Raw genomic sequence first — 20,439 nt, forward strand, 5'->3', positions numbered from 1 at the left:
GCCTTCGGTGTGTGATGATGTGCAGATGTCTAGAGGACCTACAGAAGGAATGACAGAAAAATAAACCAGTGTAATGCTGTTTGAAGTTTAAAAAAAACATTACATTTTATAATGTTTTTGTTTGCCTTCACCCTCATTGGCTTGCTTCATTATGGTAAGTTCACTAATTTTCATAGTAAATTTACTACAATAACATATTTATAACTACTTTGTAGAAATGGCAAAAGCGTCATTCTTTGTTTCTCCCTGGCAGTTTCATCCAGGATCTCAGAATCGCTTGTGTAATTCAGCACAGGTTCCGTCTGAATCATAGAGACTTACACTTATACATCATTGCTGAAATTGTTGGGGAAAAAAGTGTTTAACAATATTGCTAAACTCTATAACAAAACAAGCATTTTATGTTTTTATTATTATTTAAGAATTGGTGTGTGGCGCTCCCTGTAAAGAGGATTCAAAAGATTGTCTGAAACTTTTATATATACATATATATTTATTTCAATTTTAAATGCAAGGTGGAAAGATGTTTAATTTGCTGATCAAACTAAGAGTACTAGTATTATTAAAAAGCAGTGGGAAACAAACACGTGCCGTACTTGTGCTCCATGTCTTTACTACAGTCATGTGACTTTGTAGACTTTACAATCGAGGTAAATGGATAAAACAATGATTCTTCTACAGGAGCTGTTTATGACACGTCCAGTAAAACATTAGCAGTGCATATGACACTCATGTTTCTGCTTTACATCTTAGTCATGAGGCTTTTTTATGATGGAGATTTTGACCATTGTCTTCTGTCATTTTCTTTCTGTTTGTTTTTAGCAGAATATGATTAAACCCAATCGGTCTTGGACAAACTGTTTAATGAATTTATTAGCCAAGTCCTATCTGCACATGCAGTGATCCTGTAGAAAGGCTTGTGATGCTGAAGATGTAGTTTCTCTTATGTGTTCTCTCTTTCATTTTTGTTTCTGATTAATATGAGAAACAGTAAGCACTCTGTTTTATCTAAGGCCTCAGTCAGTGTGAGGAGGGCTGGCGGCCGTACAATGACAGATGTTACTACTTCTCCTCTGACACGAAGTCGTGGCACGACGCTCTGGAGGATTGTGTCAGTAAAGGAAGTAATCTGATGAGCATCCAGAACATTCAAGAGCGGGTGAGATGCACACCACGACAGTGATGATGAGATGTGGATCACATTAAGATCTAACATCAAACATGCCCTTCTCTTCTCTTGTGTTCAGCTGTGGGTCCGGACTCAGATCGGCACCTCCGTCTTCTGGATCGGGCTGAATGACGTGGCGTCCGAAGGGAACTGGGAATGGAGTGATGGGACTGTTTACTACCCCTACATGTCGTGAGTGACAAATTCATTCTTAGTTCCTTGCAACTGATTTCTTTAGGCGTTAATTGTGAGAAAGATACTGCTGTTACGGAATGTATGCTTTCTGTTTTGTGAGGAATGTAGATGAATAATGAATTCCACCGATCCTGTGAATTGCAGGTATTGGAAGGAGGGTCAGCCGGACAACTGGGCAAATAATGAGGATTGCGGGCAGGTTCTGGGAGCCAATGAGGGCAAATGGAACGATGAAAACTGCTCAGTCAAACGGCAGTATATCTGTAAACGAGCAAACCGTACGTATAATGTACTTATTAACTCCATGTATCACCCATATTTACTTGTGCATGTGTATGACATATTTTCCCCTGTCTGTCTTTAGCTAACCCAGCTCCGGTCTGTGACACGGCAAACGGCTGGCAGCTCTTCGGCTCAAACTGCTACAAGCGAAAGGCGGGCGTTCGGAAGAGCTGGGCGGCGGCTCGCAGCGACTGTGTCAGAGAAGGAGGAGACTTGGTGTCGATCACATCTTCTGAGGAGGAGCAGTATGTGACCAGCCGTCTGGACCCGTCCGCCTTTGACCTCTGGATTGGCTTTTCCACTATGGTGAGAATCATCACTGGACCACTGGATTTCATTCACGACAATGAATCTGTTGAATCATCTGTTAAACACCCAAGGCAATAGGCGAAGGCGTGACCAATCAGTTTTCATTTATTTTGGTTAAATCTAAATGGACTACCCGGGCAAGACCGCACATTTTGTCACATGTGAAATAATCCCAGCTCAAACATTGCTGTTATTCACTTCCTTTCTTTTCACAGAAATGCACAACTTTATCCTGTCAGATACAACCAAACGCCACCAGTTTTACCTGGTCGGATGCGAGTACGTCCACGTACACAAACTGGCCGGAAGGACAACCTGATCTCACGTAAGACAACTGCTAAACTAGTTATAGAACCTGGTTAGTTGTATTTCTATGGTCTTCTAATAACTGCGTTTCAAATGAAGTGTTTTTCACTCCGGCAATGAAGCATTTAACTGTTGACCTGCATGATAGCGACTCTAACTCTCACTGTTGAACCCAGTGACAAAGCCAACGGTGTGTGTACTGCTATGATAAAAGAGTCAGGAGAGGATTTTGGGAAATGGAGAACACACGTTTGCCGTTATGAGCGACCTTACATGTGCAAGAAAGCTTTGAATAGTAAGATCCTCCGTCATTTATTTCGTATTTTTCCCCCGAGATGAAATATTTTGCATGATTCTGTTCTTAGTGGTTCGCATGTGTTTAATCTTTCTATCTATTTTGGGTTCAGTGATATTCTCTTCTGTTTCTGTCTCTCCAGCCATTTGTCCGTCTGGATGGTTGAGTTTCTCAGGAAACTGTTACTGGATGGTCAGTAACCTCAATCTCCTGACCAGCTGGTATCTGGCTCAGACCAAGTGCTTTGAAATGGGTGCAAACCTAGTGACCATCAAAAAGTGAGAATGAGTGCTCAAGTTTAAGTGAGATTTGTTTGGATTGGAATGGGTCACATACATGCTCATGTTCCGTGTCTGCTTTTATTTCTATAGTGAAGAGGAGCAGTTCTTTATTAATGCACAGCTGCCTGATTTTCACCAGGTAGATATACCTGATCTGTGGATTGGCATTTCAGGTGAGTGAAGCATGCAAAACAACATTTTACCCTTGAAAATCCTGATCCAAATGAATCTCTTCCCATTGTAGAAAAAAAATAAACGTTTAAACGTGCACTTTAATTCAGCTGAACTTCTGACCCTAAAAGACAATGAAGTTTCAATTCACATTATTCTTTATAGCACTTTCCACAATTCATGCGGTTTCTACATTACAGCTAAGAGTGATCTGTAATCAGAGCTGCCTGTCAAAGTAATGTTCCATTCTCAATTATAAAATCATGCATTTGGCATGGTCTCAAGTCCTGGCAGGGACTGGCGTCAACTCTTCACTGTCATCTGAAATATTTGCAAGAGCTTAGATCCAATCTGGCACTGGATAAATAGCGTTGCTGCTGATGGTCTCTGAACGGAATTACTTTAGAATTGATTCGTATCAGTTATCGGAATGTAAACAGTCCATTTGGTTCCATTGCCCATCTTGGTGTTTTCTTTCTGAATTGTAACACAGATAAGGACCAAGATGGGACATTTAGGTGGGTGGACAAAACTGCAGTTGAGTTTTCAAACTGGAGCCCAAATTTTCCTCAGAACTCAGCAAACCTGTGGGACTGTGGCCAGATTTACACCGGTAAGATTCTCGATTGAGTTACTCCGTGCAGAGAGAGACACGATGTCAGCCTTAAAATATGGAGCTGAATATGTTTTTTTACTTTTAATAGGAAACTATGCTGGAAAATGGGAAACCACCAACTGCTTTAAAAACCTTGGATATATTTGTAAGATGTCTGGAGGACAGAATGTGAAGCCCACAACTGCTCCAGGTAAAAGTACAAAAAGTCCCACAGTGTCATTTAATCTTAATGAACAGCTGTTAATGCTTATTTTCAGACTGACACGAACATTGACATGACGTCAGTTTTTAGAGAGAAGGGTTCTAATCTCTTTTCCATCACACTAAATAGAAAACTGGCCAACCAGTAACATTCATGCTTTTAGTCACATGGCCAGAGCCGCTGCTGTTACATACAACCACGACTTGTTGGTACTTCTGAGTAGCAGAGCGAGAAGCCATCTGCTGTCAGAGAGAGATTTAGCATTTTCATGTATTTTTGCTTCTTTTCTCATTGTACTGAACAGACAATAGTTGAGTTAATGCCATGGTAGAAGTGTCAGTGTTGTGTTTTTACTATGACACATGGTTCTCTGAATGTTTTTCTGCAGACTCACACTGTGATGAAGGCTATCTGCTCTTTGGTGAATACTGCTATCACTTTGAGACTGAAACAGTCAAGAAATGGCAGGATGCCGAAAATTACTGCGTGGCTCAAAACGGACACCTGGTCAGCATCCACGACCAGGAAACCGTCAGTTTTCTGACAGGTGTGACAGAAGACAGGTTCTTCCAGTTATTTACGCCTGAATCATTTTGCTCACACAAAATCATGTAATATGTAAATGTTTTGGGTTACAGCTCATATGAGCAGATCTTCCTGGGTGGGTCTGAATGACATCAACAAAGAAGGAACTTATGTGTGGACCGATGGAACTCAAGCAGTGAGTGATCAGACATTAAATGAATTAATGAATGCATTTGAAAACTTCTGGTGATGAACTGTATTTTGGATTCTCTTCCTGAAGAACGAGCAGCAGTTCTGCATCCAATTATTTAAAGGTTTATTGTGTTCCAAGCGTTTAACAATCATTGTCTATTCTCGCTGACTTTCGTAGGACTTTCTGCCCTGGGAGCCTAACCAGCCGGATAACTGGCAGAATAATGAAGACTGTGTTCACATTCGCGGGACTGAGCACCCAGACACAGGAAAAATCAACGACCTGCCTTGCACATCCACTTTCCCTTTTATCTGCCAGAAAGGTGGGAAAACCATTCTGAAGTTTTCCTGTTTGATCACTCATTTATGTCACTTGTTTTATTGTTTAATAATACACCGTAGTCTTTACCTTTAAAGTCTTTCCTTTTCTACATTTAAAGCCATCAAATTCATTCGCCATTCTTCCATTTAGGTGTGATTTTAAGATACTGATATCCTTTTTTTTTCCAGCAAAAGGTCAAGGGCCACCACCTCCCCCAACATCTGGTCCAGGTACGGATTGGTGACTCTCTATACACACCGAACACTGAGACATTCACACATTTTGTGTCTTATGGTACATATCTGTCTTTGTGTATGGAACTGTAAGTGTCTGGTTGTGTCTGTACCTGAGCTCATGAATGTCTGCTTCTTCTGTCAGGCTGGAATGCGAAGTGTGGCTCTTGGGTTGCTGACCCGTTTAATGATTACTGCTACCTGTTTAACGGTCTGTCCATGAGAAAGTGGTCCGAAGCTCGTGCGGATTGTTTGAATCAGGGTGGAGATCTCATCAGCATCACTGAGCCATTTGAACAAGGTTTCATCCGAGGTTAGTATTCAGGCCAGTTACGGTAGGGCTGAGCGGTATACCTTTTCATACCGAATACCGGTGTTTTTTTGTTTTTTTTTAAATGATATTCATTTTTCATATACCCCAATACCGGTGAGTGTGTGCGTACAAAGCGTCGAGAACACGTATGTTGACGCAAACAGAAACTGCAGCTTGCACGTGCTTGTCTGAAGCAACACATCTGCGGTGTGGACGTATTTCAGTGTATCTGAGAAAGACCCAGGGTTAGCGATTTGCAAAACTTGTAATGCCGAAATTTCAAGAGGGGGCGTGTCTGCAGTCGTGCATGCAGTAGTCTCAGCCTCAGGCGTCACGCCCAGGGAACGTTAGCTAAACGTCTGATGCATATGGTACACTTAACTGGAAACACTTCAGGAATGTCGAAGTCGTGATCTGATTAGTTGAATTTGATCGGATATCCGGAACACGCGAGTGTCGCGTTTATTTTTGGTCCGCCGGGAAACAAAGCGCAGACTGATTTACTCGCGTTTTGCTAAAAGGTGCTTATGCAGACGTCGTTGTTGTTGTTATACACATTTGCGACATTCGCGAACAAATTACTGACTTACTGCTTGTTCTCCCTCTTCTTCCTTAACTTTCAATGCTGGTTATTTCAATGACTGACTTGTTGCACGCCAGTCTGTTGTTGTGGGGGCATTTCCACACCCCGAAACGTGACGCTGAACGAAACGAACTGTGATTGGTTGTTTGACATGTCTGTCAAACGGCCTTATGGGCGGGCCTTGGCCAATTAAAGCTGCCATGAATTCCAGACCTTCAGCCGTCAGTCTAATGCGAGACTATGCATGCAGTGATGAGAGCAGAGATCGGCGCATTGTGTGCAGACAGATGTAGCTTTCAGTTACGTCGCAATATTTTAAAGATATGTCTTTTCTATATACTGTATTTTTAGAAATATTTATGTTTTAAACCATGGAGGTGAGCCAATGGATATCACACATGCAACGTGAAAACTGCTCAATATGTTAAAGTGAAAGTAAAAACTGACTTTCAGCATCTGATGTGCATTCTTTCAGACAATGAGAGACGATTATACTTCATATGCTGATATTAATTTAGTCCCTTAATATTTTTCTTGTGCCCCGAACATGGTGGGAAAAAAAATAAAAAGAAACGTGTTTTGTGTAAGGTTTGTTTTTGAAAGTCTTAAATAAAGCTCTTAATTTTCATTGATGACTGCAGTGTTATTAGGAGGTTATGAAAGTCATAATTATGATTTCAGGTGGTCTTAAATTTGGGGACTGAAAGACAAGAATTGCGATGAAACTTCAAAAGGCTATCCATTGAATGAATATGAGCGCTGCACGTTTCAAAATCATTTGTTGCGCTGCTTTGTGTGCCATTATTCTGACAGCGCCTCCTGCTGGAAGAGAAACGCATAGACTTGTAAATGTGAACTCATGGATCCACAAGATAATGTGTTATAAAAATTTAAACAATTAAACAAAGGCAGTAAAATATATGTATATGTTATTTAAGTAATATAATACTTGATTGATAATAATTGTTTAAATTGATATAATTGATTTATTCTTTGAAACTTTAATATTAGTTTATGCAATTGCAATGCCTTGATTCTAGTAAGATTTAGTGCACAGTCATAGCCATAAATGCAATGGTACTAATAATTGGCATAATTCTATCGGTTTTCGGTTTCGGCCAAGAATTTTCATTTGGGTGCATCACTACATCATGTGTAAATGTGGTCAGGCTAAAGTTGGAGCCGCAGGAGGCAACACAAGCAGTTTGCTTCACCACCTCCGCCACAAACATGTCCTGGAATATGAAGAATGCACAATAAAGTGTTGTGTATTTTGACTGCAAGTCATGAATTCTGATTTCTTCACCTCATTACAATTATGAGTGCCACTGTCACTTCTTTGTGAACAGCAGCATTTTGTGAGACCGATCAAACCTGGGTTAATACTAGTCCGGTCGATGTAAGCCAATATACTGCAGTAATTATTCTCTAATTTATTAGGAAATGTGGTTAACACCTAGTCATGCATGGAAAAACAAAATAAATACCGTGATACCGTATAATTTTGAAAAAAATACTGTGATATAAATTTTTGGTCATACCGCCCAGCTCTCAGTTACGGAACAGAATCTCAAGATTTTCCAGATCCGTTTATGCTCGTTTCTGACATTCACACAACTCTTGTTGATCTGACAGCTCAAATCCAGTCTGTTCCAACGGGAGTTTCTCTGTGGATGGGTGCGCATGACTCCATCACCGAGGGAGGCTGGTCGTGGACCGATGGTTCTCCGTTCCGCTATATAAACTGGGCTTCAGGTGATGCTGTGAAAGATTTGAGATGATAAAGCACCATATAAGCTTTTTGTTAAATTAATTAAAATCAAGTTTAGTGGAGAAGATAATCTGCGCCTCTCGTTTACCGTTAAAGGAAACCCCGATGATTATTACGGTGAAGACTGCTTGTCCATTTTAATCAACTCTGGAGCGTGGAACGACGACGACTGCGAGAACAAGAGAGGATATATCTGCGAGCGTCGTATGTTCTGCTACAGGAATAATATTTATAATATTGTAAATAATATTTAGTGACGTATTAACATCAGAAAATATGCCTTTCCCCTTTGTCAGGGAATACACCTGAGCCTCCTCCGCCGCACGATGGTACGTTTGGCTTCTGTTTCTCCTGTGCCATAAATCTCTGAAGTTTCGAGGCTCTTGCTGAGTTTGTTCTTGTGTTGTACTCTAGGTTTCTACACAACATACACATGTCAGGACTCCAGCTTGGTCCTTCACTGCCCCCAGAACAGCGTCATCAACATCCAGTCAGCTTTTTATGGGCGCCGCAGTGACAAGATCTGTCCGTTTGGAGATGGAGCCTCTGGTAAATCACAGCATTAAGAGTGTAAATGAGTAAGTCTGAAGTGTTCGGATCACTAATTCGCTGAATGATCCTTTTAGGTGTATGCACTGTCGAAGGCACGCTGGCTTTGGCCAGGGAGAACTGCGATAACAGAGAGTTCTGTTTCCTGTTCGCACGCGCCGATACCGATCCCTGCCCGACCGTCTCCAAATACCTGGAGGTGGTTTTTAGCTGCGAGCAGAACGGTGAGGGACAGTTTACTAAAAACGTGATTATGAATGAAAGTAATGATGAAAAGCTCTGGGAAAATCATACCAGTGTTCAATATTATGCTCTGCTAAAAAGAGGTTTAGGAGAATCAAGAGAAATACCTTGAGAGGAAGAAGAACTTATACTACAAAAACACACACAAAATAGGGTCAGTAAATGTTACCGTATTATATGAGTGCGTTTTGTTTTTAGTGTGTGTGCGAGGGTTGGGTGTGGAGGACGGAAACATCACTAATTCAATGCTCTCGGCATCATCGTCTCTCGGAGGGAAAGGTCCAGATAAAGCTCGACTGAATGGGAACTCGTGCTGGATGCCCTCCGCTTCTGGTTTGTCTCCTCAATGTTTTTGAACGAGCCACAAAATCACATAATATCGCTTCATGTATTTGAAGAGGAAACCAAAATCCTTTGTGTCTCCTGCCTGACATTGTGTGTTTCAGCAAACTCCTGGATTCAGGTGAATGTGGGTCAGCTGAAGAAGATCACAGGGGTCGTCGTTCAGGGCTGCCCGTCTTCAGATCACTGGGTCACTAAGTTTAAGGTCCAGACCAGCACAGACGGCCTGTCCTGGAACGACTACAACAGTGACGGAGGGGTAAACACACACACACACACACACACACACACACACACACACACACACACACACACACACACACACACACACACACACACACACACACACACACACACACACACACACACACACACACACACACACACACACACAGACTACTCGTAGAGGGTTGGAGTTGATTTAATGAAGCAAACCTTACAGGAGCATCTGTCTGAGAGTAGATCAGATATATTGAGTCTAGGAGGTTCTGATGGTGGTTCTGTCACAGGAGTATCCGGGTTCTGTGGACAAGACGACTCCAGAGAAACGCTTGTTCGGGACGCCGATCTCGGCGCACTACGTTCGCGTTCTGCCGCTGGAGTGGAACGGTCAAGCGGGGCTGCGACTGGACATTTTGGGCTGCTTACCAGACTGTGAGATAAACAGAAGCTTTATTCAGAAGAATCAGTTGTTTTTTGGAAATTTGAAATTGAACTATAATTTATCCAAGTCTGTCAGTGCAAATTAAGCCAATCCGTTTCCTCTTGTTGTTGTTTTTTTGTTGCCTGTTTTGCAGATGCTGTGACTTGCAGTGCAAAACCCAAGCTGGACCACTCTGTAGACAGAATGACGTAATTACTATTAAGTGTTTGGATATCTGAAACCCTGGTTAAGTCTTAATGTACAGTTAGTGGCTGTGGTTCGTCATCCAGTGCTGCTTGTGCGTCAGTGATGTGCGGGTCAATGTATAAACAACCCGAACCCGACCGACATTTTCAACTAACCCGCCCGCAAAAAAAAAAAAAGTAAATATTGTACCCGACCCGCATGTTTAATATTTGCGTCTGACAGCAGCGATTATATGTGTCTGCGGTGGAGGTGCGTTCACTGTCAAACATCATTCGACATTAATTAGGTAGGCTAATTTTGTCAAAAGACATGTTCTTGATTACAAGAAAAATACAGATTGTTCTTGTGATTTATTTTGTCTTTCCTTTATACAGATTTAAATAGTTTCGTTTTCAAAGTAGGCTACTCTAAATGATGTCAGTGATTCTCTGATGTTAAATATGATCAAGAATTATTTCATTTCGATCTACAGCGTAATAAAAGTTAAGAAAAATATTAGCCTATAGCCCTAAATATATATAGACTACAAGCTAATTCCTTTTTTCTTAACTTTTAACTTCTTCTAAAAATGATCAAGAATATTAAATGAACTTAATAGGCTAGGTTAACGACTTTTCTTATACAAACATAACGAATGCACTTCAAAACGAAGTTTTCATATATAAATTCAGGAATCACGAATATGACTAAATAATATTATTTTATATTTGTATAGCTATAATAGTTGTATCAAATGAATAAGGAAATTATAGTGCTTTGAATTTATTAAGTAATGTTTAGGTAAATACAGTTTTTACTTGGAATTCGTTTTTAATCCCTGGTTTTAAACAAGCATATACATGAGGTAATTTATATATTATTGCTTGAATAAACGATTAAAAACAGAGCTAGAAATTTTATAATTAAAGAAATTAAACAGACCTAGGCATTTGAAAAGACATAGTGAAATGTGTCTAATAATACCAAAAAGAAAGAGAAGCATTGGACATAATCCAAATATTCAAGACATTTATTAGGAATGCCATTTTCTTAACAATTAAGATGCTGCATGTGTTTATCCAGTCTAATCGAAGTGTGCATCTTTTCCCCTACTTTCCCAACAAAAACCCCATCCCTCTCAGAAAATACATAAAGCTGACATTACTGAGCTATATGCGTTTAAAAGTAGCCTGTTAAAATGGTACAATGGTGTTGGAAATCGGGCATTTTGTCCCGCGTCAGCATTTATTCAACAGTTAATAACGCTCAACATTCAAAAGGTAAATATTACTCAGCCAATAAAGTGTAGGTCTATGTATTTCATAGAAAATTGTGTCTAGTACTATATAAATTACAAAGGTTTAATTGGCATCTTTATTTCAAACGACCCGACCGACCGCGACCCGAATATCATTAAAAATATTTTTGGATGACTCGTAACCACGGGCACCCGCTCATTTCGGATCAACCCGCGCATCACTGTTGTGTGTCTTGTATATCTCCGTTATTTAACACATCGATTCAAATAATCAGAGAGATAAACATGGACGTACAGAAGGTGCAATGCTGTGGATTAACAGTCACTCGTCTAAATGTTCTGACTGGAAATCCTGTAACGGTGCCATATATATGTTACACATGTTATGGAAACTTATTTTTTGGATTTACGTTATATTTAAAAGCATTTTGCTTGGGTTTCTTGTTTGTTTCAGGGTTCACTGTCCTGCTGGTTGTGCCAGGGAGCCGTATTCAGTCTACGGGACAGACATGTATCGCGGGGTACGAGTCTGATCCATTATAACCCGTCCACTTCTAGTGTCAACCATGCATTTTTTCCTTATGAATCCTGACTGTAATTTTTTTAAGGACTCTAATATCTGTGCCGCTGCGATTCACGCTGGAGTGGTTCTCAATGACATTGGAGGAGACTGCACTCTTCTCAAAGCTGTGGGTCAGAACTTTTACAGCGGATCCACCAAGAACGGCATCGTATCCAGACAGTAAGCCTCCAGTCTTCTCTGAAATACCTGCTGAGTAAAAAGTGGCCTATAGAGTGAAATATGCTGTGATGTGTCGCAGGTTTGATGGGGCCTACTCTGTGTCGTACCACTTTACTGATGGAGGTGAGACACAATTTTCTTGCTAGTCTCAACATCATTCATTAGTGGAAAGGCTGCTTGGTCTGAACGGCGTGTCTTTTTAGAGCTGAGGTGTTCTGGTCCAGACTGGTACGAGTTTGGAGAGTTCTGCTATAAGCCCTTTGAAGAGAAGAAGACGTGGCATAACGCGCGGACGGCCTGCAGGCAGCTGGGAGCCGACCTGGTGTCGATCATGTCCATGACGGAACAGAACTGGCTGGAGAGCTACCTGTACTTGGGTACGTGTGTGCGTTTAGTAACTCATTTAGGTACAAACAATCATGAATCATGAATGTTATCGCAGGTATATCCTTTTCATTCACTTTCCTTATTGCTGTGAGCGTATTTGTGCGGCCTTGAGACGAGAAACAAAATGCACATGCGTGAGTGTGTGTGTGTAAAGACACGCATATGACGGCCGTATGGGCTCTCCTCACAACATCTCCTCTTTGTCCCGTCAAACAGCCACCAGTGACGTGTGGATCGGTCTGAACGATCTGAGCTTCTCGGGTTTGTTCTCGTGGTCGGATCATCATGAGGTTACATTCACATACTGGGCTCCCGGAGAACCCAACAACCACCTGGGCTTCAACGAGGACTGTGTGGAAGTGTTCCATCAGGTACCGCGTTTACCGACAGACGGACATCTAGAATTAAACACGTGAGCATGAATGTCAACTCAGTTCTTTGTATCTTAGACGGGCCGATGGAACGATGTCACCTGCACGGAGTTAAACACCTACATCTGTAAAATGCCCAAAGGTCACTATCCTCCGCCCTCCGTCCAGCCCACCATCTACGGCTGTCCTCAGGTCAGTCATGCCCTCTCGTTGAGGGCCAAGAGTGGGTTAGGGTAACCCCCCGTCACACTAACCGCATGTGTGTCTGTGTGTGTTCTGCAGGGCTGGGATGTATTTGAGTATTCTTGCTATTGGTTTGAAGAAGCTGCTAAAAGTCGTGAGGAAGCCAAAGCGTTCTGTGAGAGTCAGAACAGCACTCTGCTGCATATCATGGACCTGTGAGTGTCTAAACCTTCTGTGTTCCTGTTTAAAGTCATAAACCGCTTCTGTTCTCGTGTAGCTCTGGTCACTAAGCTGCCGTTGCCCTCCGCAGGTACGAACAGGCTCATTTTACAGCACTGATGAGCCGATACTCTGGCGACTGGTGGATGGGGCTGCGGGCGAGAGGAGGGGTGGCGGGTGTCGACTATTACTGGGACAACGACGCTTTAATAACTTACACCAACTGGGGCCGCAACGAGCCAAGTAATTCAGCACTTTACACTGCGAATCCTTCTGTCCTAGACGTTACACCTGTTTGGAACTGCAGGACTGAATGAATCATCATTCTTAAACTTAAATCAGATTTCACTGTATTTCTAGATAACCTTGCTGGGTCCTGCGTCACGATGTCGACCAGCCCGTTGGCAGGATTCTGGAATAACAAACAGTGTGAAGAATCATTTCCGTTTGTGTGCGAAGCTCCTCGTAACGGCATCTCTCCACCTACTCGAGCTCCGACGCTGCCTCCGGTGACGGGATGTGAGAGCGGCTGGGGCGGACAGCCTCACTTCAGAAACTGCTACAGGGTGATCTACGCTTACATGCACACCACAAAGCGGCTTATCGTTAGAAAGCAGCATTCACGTGTGCATGCACCTGCACATACATGCGCCGCCGTCAGTACGCAGCTTTAGTTATTCACATGCAGGTGAATAGTCTACTCCATAGTCTATCATAAAAAAACTCTTAGATAACAGAGGGAATTCAACTAAACTGAACAGAAGAAGTCTTTCTGTTTATATGGGAAGGGTCATTTCTTCTAGCTCAAACCTCTAGTTCAAAACCACCACAAATACTAGGTGTGATTATAACAACACTAATTGCTGTTTGGGGACTGACATCGGGCCTGTCAAAAATACACTGTTTAAACCCCAATATCGCTCTTCTCTAAGTAACCGTATACGATGAAAAGACTAAATTGGTACGCTTTCTCATTGTGTCTGTGTAGAGTGTAGAGAGCGTCGGGAACATGATTCTTGAGCTGATTTGTGACTCAGGAACTGGTGAGACTGCTCCTTTACCACTGAATTTTTGGGTTCATGCAAACTGGAGTAGATTTATGTTTACTGTAAGCCAAGCGTGTAATTGCCTTAAAATAAGTTGGTGTATAATGTTAAAGGGAAGACAGATAAGTTCAACATTATTTATTTATTTGTTATTTTTCTTTAATGTGCAGTATGGGTTAGTTTGAACCTCTAATACCTTCGTTGTCATCGTCTGTCATAAAGATAAATATATGCACACACACGTCCAAAAAGAAAGAAAAAATCTGAATTCTCTCGTGCATTTACACGACCACATAAACCACACTCTCTGGCCAAAACCCGGTGGTTTTGTGAAACAGCCATTCGCATTTACTTGATGCTTGAAAGTGCTGCTGCCTGCAAAAGCCTAGGATAAGCCATTTTCATAAGTACATGTAAGCGAGGTGATTATTAAAATACATGTTCTTAATTGTCTCCTTGTTGTTTTTGTTGGTGGTTTTCACAGCTGTTCACAGTGGACTTTGCCCAAAAGAAGAGCTGGGAGGGGGCTAGAGAAGACTGTCTCGCTCGCGGCGCCAATCTGGTCAGCATCCATAATCCCGAGGAGGAAATTTTCCTGTCCGGCTATTCGAAGGGAAAGACCAAGTGGGTCGGACTGAGCGTCAACCCAGTGGAGGGAGGTTTGTTTGCTTACGGGTGTTTCACTCATGAGAATCATTTGTAGACAAACTGTTTTCTAACCCTCTCTTCTCTAAGGTTACCACTGGAGCGACGGGACGCCTGTCAGTCACACAAACTGGGGCGAGGGTGAACCCAATAATCACAATGGCAGAGAAAACTGTGTGGAAATGGTGACCACTGAAAACGGGACATCCTGGTGGAATGACCTGAATTGTGACGCCCACCAGGACTGGATTTGTATGATCGCTAAAGGAAAGAAACCGATTATACCGCCGGAGCCTCCGTCTCCTGTACCAGGTATCGATGGAAACTATTATGACTGGTGAAATGTTTATGTTTGGAAAATGCTGAGAAATGTAGTAAATTTAATGCTATTCCATTTCAAAAGCTGGAGCAAATAGCAAAATAACAGGCAAAAAAACTATTTGTGGATGAGGGGTCAGTATTAGTTTGTTGAGTGGAGGTGTTGTTTTTTTTCAGCCCCTGAGTGCGGATCAAACCCTGGCTGGAGAAAGAACAATGACATCTGTTATTACTATAATGACACAGATATCGTGGACTTTCACACGGCCCTTTTGCAGTGTTACGAAGAGAAAGCTGTGTTGGTGTCTATCGCCGATGAAGCCGAGCAGTCTTACGTGGTCAGCCTGGTACGAAAGCTCTGTGTGTCTGTTTTTGTTGCTCTAGGCTTTTGAATGTTTGACCAGTGAATTTTATAGCAGTGTCTTGAATTCTTCACAAATGACATGACTCCTCATAATACAGCTGATTATATGATTGTATGATGTGTTCAGGTGGGCACCGGTCAGGTGGCAGCGGCCTGGATTGGAATGATGATGTTTGGTGTTGCGGGAGGAGAGTACATGTAGGTCTTCGAACACTTGTATATTAGTAGTGTATGTTTCCACATGTATGTCTGTAATGTTTTCTTTTTTGTCTCTGTTCAGGTGGGTCGATCTGTCTCCAGTCACCTATGTGCACTGGGGTCCCGGAGAACCCAATGATGCAAACGGAGAAGAACAGTGTGTCCAAATGAACAGACATCCAGGTGCGCAAATATTATTTTACACTCGATTTTGTTTTTCTTTTTTTTTTTTAATTATGTCCTTTTGAAAATACTAACACTGCCATTCATTGTGTTTCTTTTAATGGATGCATGTCAAAGCATTACAATATATGGAGTATATATAAGAAATATAATAAGAATTATAAACTCCTTCATGAACCATTTCAACAAAAAGTGAACAAGCGCTCTCAAATGCAGTGCAACAGTCAATGCCTGTTGCTAGTTTAAAAATATACAAGTCAGATAGATAGTCCATCTAATGTGCCAAACAGACTTCACATTTTGTGCTATTTGTACATTTATCAGGTGTAGCTGTATGTATGTATTGTATACTAACATATGATGTTTTAGGATTCACAGATCAAAGTGGTCTAAATTTTAGTTTTTCGTTAGGTTCGTGGAATGATGCGAACTGTGGACGTGCCAGTGCTGGTTACGTGTGTAAAAAATATCCAGGAAACGACCACACGCCACCTCCTCCAACGGCATCATGGGAGGGAAACTGCCCCGAAGGTACGGCTGACGTAAATTGAGACGTAAAGCGATGTGCATGAATCAAGGCATTCAGTCAGTGATTGGTCAGGCTAATCTAGCAGAGGTTCAGTGATTTTATTTTTCCTAAAGAAACACTGTCATTTTGATTGCTCCAGGATGGATGAAATTCCGCAACAAGTGCTACATATTCAAAGGAAACCACGATCATCAGTCTGAGATCAAGACGAACTGGACATACGCGCGGGATTGGTGCAGACAGCAGAAAGGAGATCTCGCCGTCATTGATGATCAGAACGAAAACGGTACTTCATCTTCCCCTTTGCTAATAGAGGGTTAATTGAGTTGTTAATCGAGTTTCAGTACAGTGTTCGTAAGGTGAGCCCAAAAGTTCCTCTCCTTATTGTGATGGTTTGGTAAACATATGGTTGTTATATCTTGTCTTGACAAACTTTTCTTCTTTTTTTGAACTCCAGTCAAGCTTTGATTTGTGGGATCATTTAATTTTTTGGGCCATGCTTGTTTGTATGTTTGTTTGTTTGTTTTAACTTCTATTTAATGTCTTTTTAATATTTATTTATGTTCTATCCAGCAACAGTGACGTGTTTCAGATCCAGCCGAACCCATAACCCTTTAGCACCTTGAAAACGTTGTGTCCTTCAGGAAATACTCATTCATATTGTCCTAAGGTGTGAAATGTTGACCCTCTCTCCAGATTTTGTGGCTAGTTATCTCAGGGATCTTGTTTTACCCGTTTGGATCGGTTTGTCCGATACGCTGCATGAAGGGAAGTTTGCGTGGAGTGATGGAGTCAGTCCGGTGTTATACACAAACTGGGCCGATAAAGAGCCAAACAACATTGATGGCCAGGTCAGAAATTACTGTTGTGTTGCACTTACATATGTAACATGTAATTATAGCATTTTTTTTTAAAGCCAGCTAGCCGACAGCACCTGCAGAGGAGCTGATGCTGATCTCTGATGTCTTTCTCTCAGGAACACTGTACTTCAATGTCCCATAATCACCTGGTCACGGGCCGATGGAACGATGAGCATTGTAACCAGGAGCGAGGATGGGTGTGCTCTATGAAGAAATGTACTTACATCTTGTGTCTTGGTTTTAAATCTAGTTATATAAACGTTGCCGCTGTTTTCATGTGTAGCGGCTCTAGAAACAGGGCAAAGAATCACATGATAAGAGTTTACGAGTCCTCAGTCTGAATTGTTTGACATTTCAAAAGATGACCCTAAACTCTAGACAACTCTAATCCTTGACGATTCTCCGGGGGTTTTCCGCAGCGAGCAGCATTCCCGTCCCGCCGCCCACCCGCACCCCGTGTCCGTCCGGATACATCACCTGGTACAGCAACTGCTATAAGCTGGTTTCAGAGCCCAAAACCTGGGAAGAAGCTCAGCAAGCCTGTGTGAAGGAGGGAGGGAACTTGGCCAGCGTGGACATGAGCTACGACCAGGCCTTCATATCTGGAGCCGTGCAGCAGGGCAAAACGGACGCCTGGATCGGACTCCGCCGAATGGTACTTCATGAGTGCCCACCTGAGTTTAGTGAGCGTAACAAATGGTAAACAGAACTTAAGTCGTTGCCTTTGTTCCGCAGCCTGGCAGCGATTCGTACAAATGGTCCGACGGTTGGCCGGTTTTCTTCACGCACTGGGGCCCGGGGGAACCGACCAATCACGAGGGAGAAGGGTGCGTCAGCATGCACGCACCATCGCTCTTCATCCAAGGCACCTGGAACGACACGGCCTGCGACGCTGCCAAGCCCTACATCTGCAAAATCACTAAAGGTAAAGCGGTTCAAAACCACGGATGAGCGCCACGTTCGAGCGTTTTGTGTCAATTACCAATGTCTGTCTCCAATTTCTCCGCAGAAAAGCCTCCATCCACGCCGGCTCCTGGAGACGGAAAGTGTTTGCCGCAGTGGTGGCCGCTCGGACGGTACTGCTACTTTGTGTATAATGGAAAAGAGGGCTTCTCGTGGCCAGATGCGAGACACTTCTGCCAAGTGGTGAACGGAGGAGAATTAGCCTCGATTCACAGTCGAGCCGCGGTGGAGTTCATCAGAAACATCAATTACACCAAGTACCACAACGTCTGGATCGGCCTTACCAGAGACCGCTCATGTACGCAGTTGATCTGTCTGTCCGTCATCCGTCGCCTGCAGGACTTTCATGTGAGTTCAGATCAGATACGCTGACCATGTGCTGATTGTGATTCTAGATGGATGGGGCTGGACAGATATGACATCTCTGGGCTTCACAAACTGGGCTCCTGGAGAACCCAACGAAGCCGTTCACGATAATGAAAGGTTGAAGGAGAACTGCGTTGAGATGTATCCCGACGGCACGTGGAACGACAACATCTGTGTGCAGAAGAGAGGCTTCGTGTGTCAACACCGGCAGTGTACGTTCACCTCCGTTTGTCATCTTTGACTCTTAAACGGTACTCGAGCCGACACGAGTTCATTAGTTATGGTGTTAGTTTAGTGAGCGATCGCCTCTGGATCTAAAGCCTAGGACACAGCTCGTATCTCAACAGTCACTTGACTGAAAAACCCATCCTGTCCGATTCTGGACTGAGAGCTGTGTTGCCTGAACCTGCTTCTAATAGCGTGTTTTCTTGTCTTCAGATTACGTGACCGATGACAATGGGATCGTCATCCCCACTGACCCGACGCCACGTGAGTTTATGAAGTGAATTGTTTTAACGTGACACACGTGTGTTGTTGTAACTCAAGTTGTTGTTTTGTGGCGCAGTGGACAGCGGTCTGATCGCCGGGGCCGTCATTGGGGCGATTGTGTGCGCGGCGCTGATCCTGGCCCTCGTGTACTACGTCTTTAGCGTGAAGGGCGTAAAACCAGGAGATATCAGCTTCTTCAAACACGAAACCAAGAATATTGATGTGGTAAGTTTTGTGAACGATGACTTGACAACTTGCCATCTCATTTTACCCATTTTAACCTGAATAAGAGAAAGTTGCTTAACGTGTGTTCAACGTGTTTGATGCCAGTTGCAACATTTTTTCTGCACCTAAAACTCTTTTCTACAATCTGTTAACAGCCTGCTTTCTCCAACCCCAACTTCGGAGAATCTGACACATGAACCGTGTGACATTCATCTATTTTTGTACAGGGACTGAAGCACTGAAATATGTTCAATCAGCACTGAAACTGGGTCATACAAGCATCGTCCAACAGATTTTTTTCGTATGCTTTTTGTATCTATGTTCACATTTTGTAAATTGTTTTAAAGTATGCACAAATGCATTGTTGTGGTAATGTTTATTGTCTGTACAGTTGTTTCTTGAAATAAATTGAAAATAAATATATATACTCAACAGCATTAGAAATTTTTCAAAGGTTTCTGACTTTGTGTTAAAGCATGTCTTTTGATTGGTGTTACTGGTCTTAAACAGGGAAGGATGAGAAGTTAGGAGTAACTGAAAAAGACAGTAAATGATGAGACAGACACCGATTAGAATCTGCAGCGTTCTGGCACTTTCTTTAATGGCTTTTCCTTATTTTTCTCTTCTTGCAAATAACAGGCAAGTATAACACTTTTGAATTCATAACTATTAACAATATTCCTTTACAGGTCATGATTTGGACAATTCAATTCACAGCATTTCAATTTATCTCCATTGCTTCAGCAAATGTAATGCATGTGGAACAATTCTCTTTGATTGTACCTTTTTCAGCAACAATCAACACCTGGATACAACTAAACACTTGTCTTGTGTCTTACCATCACTATACGTGTTCACTCAACACTTAAAATCTATTTTAGATCTAGTGAAATTCTATACAAAGAGAAATCATAATTACTACAATGCCAAAACATAAGATATTTCAAAAAAACAGACAGAATCAAGCTTCATAGGACTCTAAACATACATGAGCTTACATCAGTGTTTCTCAACTCCAGTCCTCAGGGCCCACTGCTCTGCACATTTGGTATGTCTCCCTCATTTAAGGCACCTGATTCTGGCACCTGATTCTGGGGGCAGCCGTGGCCTAATGGTTAGAGAGTCGGACCTGTAACCTAAAGGTTGCAGGTTCGAGTCCCAGGTCCGGCAGGGATTGTGGGTTGTACAGCACTCTCTCCACCCTCAATACCACGACTGAGGTGAGTCCCTTGAGCAAGGCACCGTTCCCCCAACTGCTCCCCGGGCGCCGCAGCAATGGCTGCCCACTGCTCCGGGTGTGTGTTCACGGTGTGTGTGTGTTCACCAGTGGTGTCAAAAGTATTCATATTCATTACTCAAGTAGAAG

The 20,439-nt window shown here is 42.5% G+C and overlaps 1 protein-coding gene across 1 annotated transcript; it reads left to right on the plus strand.

The window, feature by feature from the left end:
* Window position 1: 1 nt before the first annotated feature.
* Window positions 2–19,496, plus strand: LOC141293051 (C-type mannose receptor 2-like). The gene is made up of 50 exons (XM_073825094.1): window positions 2–154; window positions 1,014–1,159; window positions 1,248–1,360; window positions 1,508–1,641; window positions 1,728–1,951; window positions 2,170–2,279; window positions 2,437–2,555; window positions 2,698–2,833; window positions 2,927–3,009; window positions 3,501–3,620; window positions 3,712–3,813; window positions 4,214–4,372; window positions 4,464–4,546; window positions 4,721–4,865; window positions 5,053–5,094; window positions 5,243–5,410; window positions 7,629–7,748; window positions 7,861–7,968; window positions 8,061–8,093; window positions 8,179–8,313; window positions 8,391–8,537; window positions 8,755–8,889; window positions 9,003–9,157; window positions 9,408–9,552; window positions 9,696–9,750; window positions 11,440–11,506; window positions 11,594–11,727; window positions 11,807–11,850; window positions 11,931–12,104; window positions 12,331–12,485; window positions 12,564–12,677; window positions 12,768–12,883; window positions 12,979–13,130; window positions 13,248–13,453; window positions 14,418–14,592; window positions 14,669–14,890; window positions 15,074–15,243; window positions 15,388–15,458; window positions 15,541–15,641; window positions 16,053–16,172; window positions 16,310–16,456; window positions 16,867–17,021; window positions 17,147–17,246; window positions 17,450–17,685; window positions 17,766–17,955; window positions 18,040–18,291; window positions 18,389–18,571; window positions 18,798–18,848; window positions 18,925–19,073; window positions 19,229–19,496. Exons 1-50 carry the CDS (start codon window positions 112–114, stop codon window positions 19,268–19,270), a joined length of 6,486 nt encoding a protein of 2,161 aa, XP_073681195.1. The 5' UTR covers window positions 2–111; the 3' UTR covers window positions 19,271–19,496.
* Window positions 19,497–20,439: the final 943 nt, after the last annotated feature.

Source organism: Garra rufa, chromosome 19 (assembly GCF_049309525.1).
Source record: "Garra rufa chromosome 19, GarRuf1.0, whole genome shotgun sequence".
In the NCBI taxonomy this organism is placed as follows: domain Eukaryota; kingdom Metazoa; phylum Chordata; class Actinopteri; order Cypriniformes; family Cyprinidae; genus Garra; species Garra rufa.